Genomic DNA, 3,533 nt, shown 5'->3' with positions numbered 1-3,533 from the left:
ATACATTATTATACAGGTGCGCTGTATACAATCAGGAGCCCCCCCCATACATTATTATACAGGTGTGCTGTATACAGTCAGGAGCCCCCCATACATTATTATACAGGTGTGCTGTATCCAGTCAGGAGCCCCCCCATACATTATTATACTGGTGTGCTGTATACAATCAGGAGCCCCCCCCATACATTATTATACAGGTGCGCTGTATCCAGTCAGGAGCCCCCCATACATTATTATACAGGTGTGCTGTATCCAGTCAGGAGCCCCCCCATACATTATTATACAGGTGCGCTGTATCCAGTCAGGAGCCCCCCCCCATACATTATTATACTGGTGCGCTGTATACAGTCAGGAGCCCCCCATACATTATTATACTGGTGCGCTGTATCCAGTCAGGAGCCCCCCCCCATACATTATTATACTGGTGCGCTGTATACAGTCAGGAGCCCCCCCCCCATACATTATTATACTGGTGCGCTGTATACAGTCAGGAGCCCCCCATACATTATTATACTGGTGTGCTGTATCCAGTCAGGAGCCCCCCCATACATTATTATACAGGTGTGCTGTATACAGTCAGGAGCCCCCCATACATTATTATACTGGTGCGCTGTATACAGTCAGGAGCCCCCCCATACATTATTATACAGGTGCGCTGTATACAGTCAGGAGCCCCCCATACATTATACATAATCTCCAACCAATGAGAGAGCCGGAGACTGCGTTCATTGACAAATGTGGGTTTTATTGTACAGGTATTTACACCGGGCGCAGTGCAGACAGTACCGAGTCCCCTCCTACAGGGGAAGCAATGAGATAATAAAGTATTGTACAAAAAGAACAAAATGTAAAAAACCTGGACGCAAAGTGTCCACAGATGTGTAAGCAATGCTGTGTACAAGCTGTGCAGTGCGCACATGCGGCCAGCAGGCGGCGCTGCAAGCTGGTGACTGGCAGTAATTGCACTTTAAGGGCAGATTTCCCAATACTTCAGTTTAATGAAATAAATGGTCACCCCACACTTCGGCGGCAGCACCCCCCATCCCCTCCCCCCTCGGCTTTCTAGACTCTTACAATATAATGAAGAGAATAAAAAGTGGCTGAAACTTCCAGATCAGCAAATAAGACTTCAATTCACCTTACAAAAATGCAAGAAGCGGTTCCTTTCTTTACAAATATTGTACAAATTGCAGAGAGCGGTCACGACTCCGCGGCTGAGACTCCTTAAATAATATATTTCTATTATAGATCTGTCACCCGCTGCGCAGGCTCCTCCTTAAATAGCCAATGTACAGACGTATGTACAGCCCCCATCCCCGCGCTCCGGGGTCTCCGCTCTACATGTGCCTCTTCATGTGCAGGGCCAGGTGGTCGGAGCGGGAGAACGCCCGCTCACACAGGTGGCACTGGAACGGGCGGTGGCCGGTGTGTTTGCGGAAGTGGCGAGTGAGTTCATCGGATCTGGCGAATTTCCAGCCGCAGCCTTCCCAGTTGCAGTGATACGGCTTCTCACCTGAGAACAGAACGAGAGGGGTTAATGACGACAGACAAGCCGCAGCATCGGGGGTCTTCCTGCTGACTATTGCCCCCAGCCCCACACGTGGTCCTGGAGCAAGTGACATAAGGGGGCTTTACCCTGGGGGGCTCTGAAGATGCCCCTTGTATTAAGGTTTGGGGGTTGCAGAGGTGACCCCCCCACCCCCGGAGACCCCCCGCTCCTTACCTGTGTGCGTCCTCATGTGCGCCTTCAGATGCGAGCTCTTGGTGTAGGTCTTGCCGCAGCCCGGGTACTCGCAGTTGTGGGTGGCAGTTCTCTTTCTGGCCCAGGAGCGGCGCCCTCTCTTTGGCTTGCAGTCGTCGGGGGGGTTCATGGCTGGGTAGTATTCCAGCAGTGGGGAGGAGGGTGGGGTGACTATCATGCCATGCATGGCGGGGTGCACCTTCAGGGGGTCTCTGTACACACCAAAGTGTCCATGGAACTGTGGGGGCGCCTGACCCGGGAAGGCAGTGGGGTAGGGCTGGTACTGCTGCTGCAGGAGAGGCAGGCAGTGCAGCTCGGTGCTCAGCAAGTGATAGTCACTCAGGGACATCTCCTCCGCGGGGCCCCCCGGACTCAGCCTGTAAGCGGGGCCCCCCAGGTGCATGATGGCGCCGGCCTTGTGCTCCAGGAGGGGTCCGGCCATGCAGTCGGGTGTAGTGGGGACGCTCATCATGCAGGACTGCTCTGGACGCTCCTTCTTTATCTTATGGCCCAGATGCTGGATCTGCTCCATGGTCAGGGGCCCAGGGTTCTCCAGGCCAGGACCCCGCAGCTCCGTGTATTTCCGAGCGCAGGCCATGGGGGGCTTCAGGCTGTACTCAGGGGGGGCGTCCATGCAGGGCAGATCAGGAGTCAGGAGCTCGGCCACGTAGCTGTGCTGGGGGCTCCCGTACTTGTGCCCAGTGGGGTAAGAGCCGTCACTGTCATACGTGGTGCTGCAGCTCTCGGGGGTCTCAGGCAGGGGGTAAGTGGGGCCCCCGCCACCACCTCCCGGATTATTGGTCGTTGTGTGCGCCAAAATAAATTCCAAATCCACGAATTTCCCCAAATCGTCGTCCTCCTTCTTGATGTTACAGGAGTCAACCATAGTGAAGCCGATATCTTCCATGCCGATCTCCTGCTGAGAGAGAACAAGGTCAGCACATCATTCTTACAGAACTACTAGTACTGGAACCTGTCAGACAAGTGTTTAAGAATCACTGAGCAAACAGTGCAGCCTCCTCCTTCCCCCGAAGATGAAGGAGCTGGGGCCACAGCACCCCCAGAGTGACGGCCCCCCAAACCTAATCATTCTGGGATCCAATGCAACAGAGATAGGAAACCTCCAGATACACAGTCAGCTCTGCTACATAAGGTCTCTGTACTACACGGATGAGAGAAGAAAGACTCCAGAACTTCTACAAGAGTTACAGAAAGTCAATGAAGCCACGAAAACCCAAAACAGAAGAGCAGAAATCCACAGTGAAAGGCGCTGGACAGCAGGCGACACTACACCACCTGCTGAGCTCTGCTACATGCTATACAAACACATGCCGAGCTCTGCTACATGCTATATACACACACATGCCGAGCTCTGCTACATGCTATACAAACACATGCCGAGCTCTGCTACATGCTATACAAACACATGCCGAGCTCTGCTACATGCTATACAAACACACGCCGAGCTCTGCTACATGCTATATACAAACACACGCCGAGCTCTGCTACATGCTATACAAACACATGCCGAGCTCTGCTACATGCTATACAAACACACGCCGAGCTCTGCTACATGCTATATACAAACACATGCCGAGCTCTGCTACATGCTATACAAACACATGCCGAGCTCTGCTACATGCTATATACACACACACGCCGAGCTCTGCTACATGCTATATACAAACACACGCCGAGCTCTGCTACATGCTATATACACACACGCCGAGCTCTGCTACATGCTATATACACACACGCCGAGCTCTGCTACATGCTATATACAAACACACGC

The 3,533-nt window shown here is 52.9% G+C and overlaps 1 protein-coding gene across 2 annotated transcripts in view; it reads right to left on the bottom strand.

Moving 5' to 3' along the window:
- Window positions 1-724: 724 nt before the first annotated feature.
- Window positions 725-3,533, bottom strand: part of LOC141157136 (Krueppel-like factor 4) — a 7,567-nt gene continuing 4,758 nt past the window's right edge. Inside the window, exons 2-3 of one of the 2 annotated variants that reach the window (XM_073644034.1) lie at window positions 1,724-2,657; window positions 725-1,513 (exon numbers count right to left, since the gene is read on the bottom strand). In XM_073644034.1, the coding sequence (XP_073500135.1) occupies window positions 1,338-1,513; window positions 1,724-2,657 (1,110 nt within the window). In that variant the 3' untranslated portion in view covers window positions 725-1,337. Of the gene's footprint in view, window positions 1,514-1,723; window positions 2,661-3,533 lie in introns of both variants that reach the window. The other variant, XM_073644033.1, reaches the window with a different exon arrangement.

This window comes from Phyllobates terribilis, unplaced genomic scaffold, assembly GCF_046119375.1.
Source record: "Phyllobates terribilis strain yellow unplaced genomic scaffold, ASM4611937v1 Scaffold_8__6_contigs__length_399053987, whole genome shotgun sequence".
NCBI classification, from domain to species: domain Eukaryota; kingdom Metazoa; phylum Chordata; class Amphibia; order Anura; family Dendrobatidae; genus Phyllobates; species Phyllobates terribilis.
This window is presented reverse-complemented; position numbering and strand designations above follow the sequence as displayed.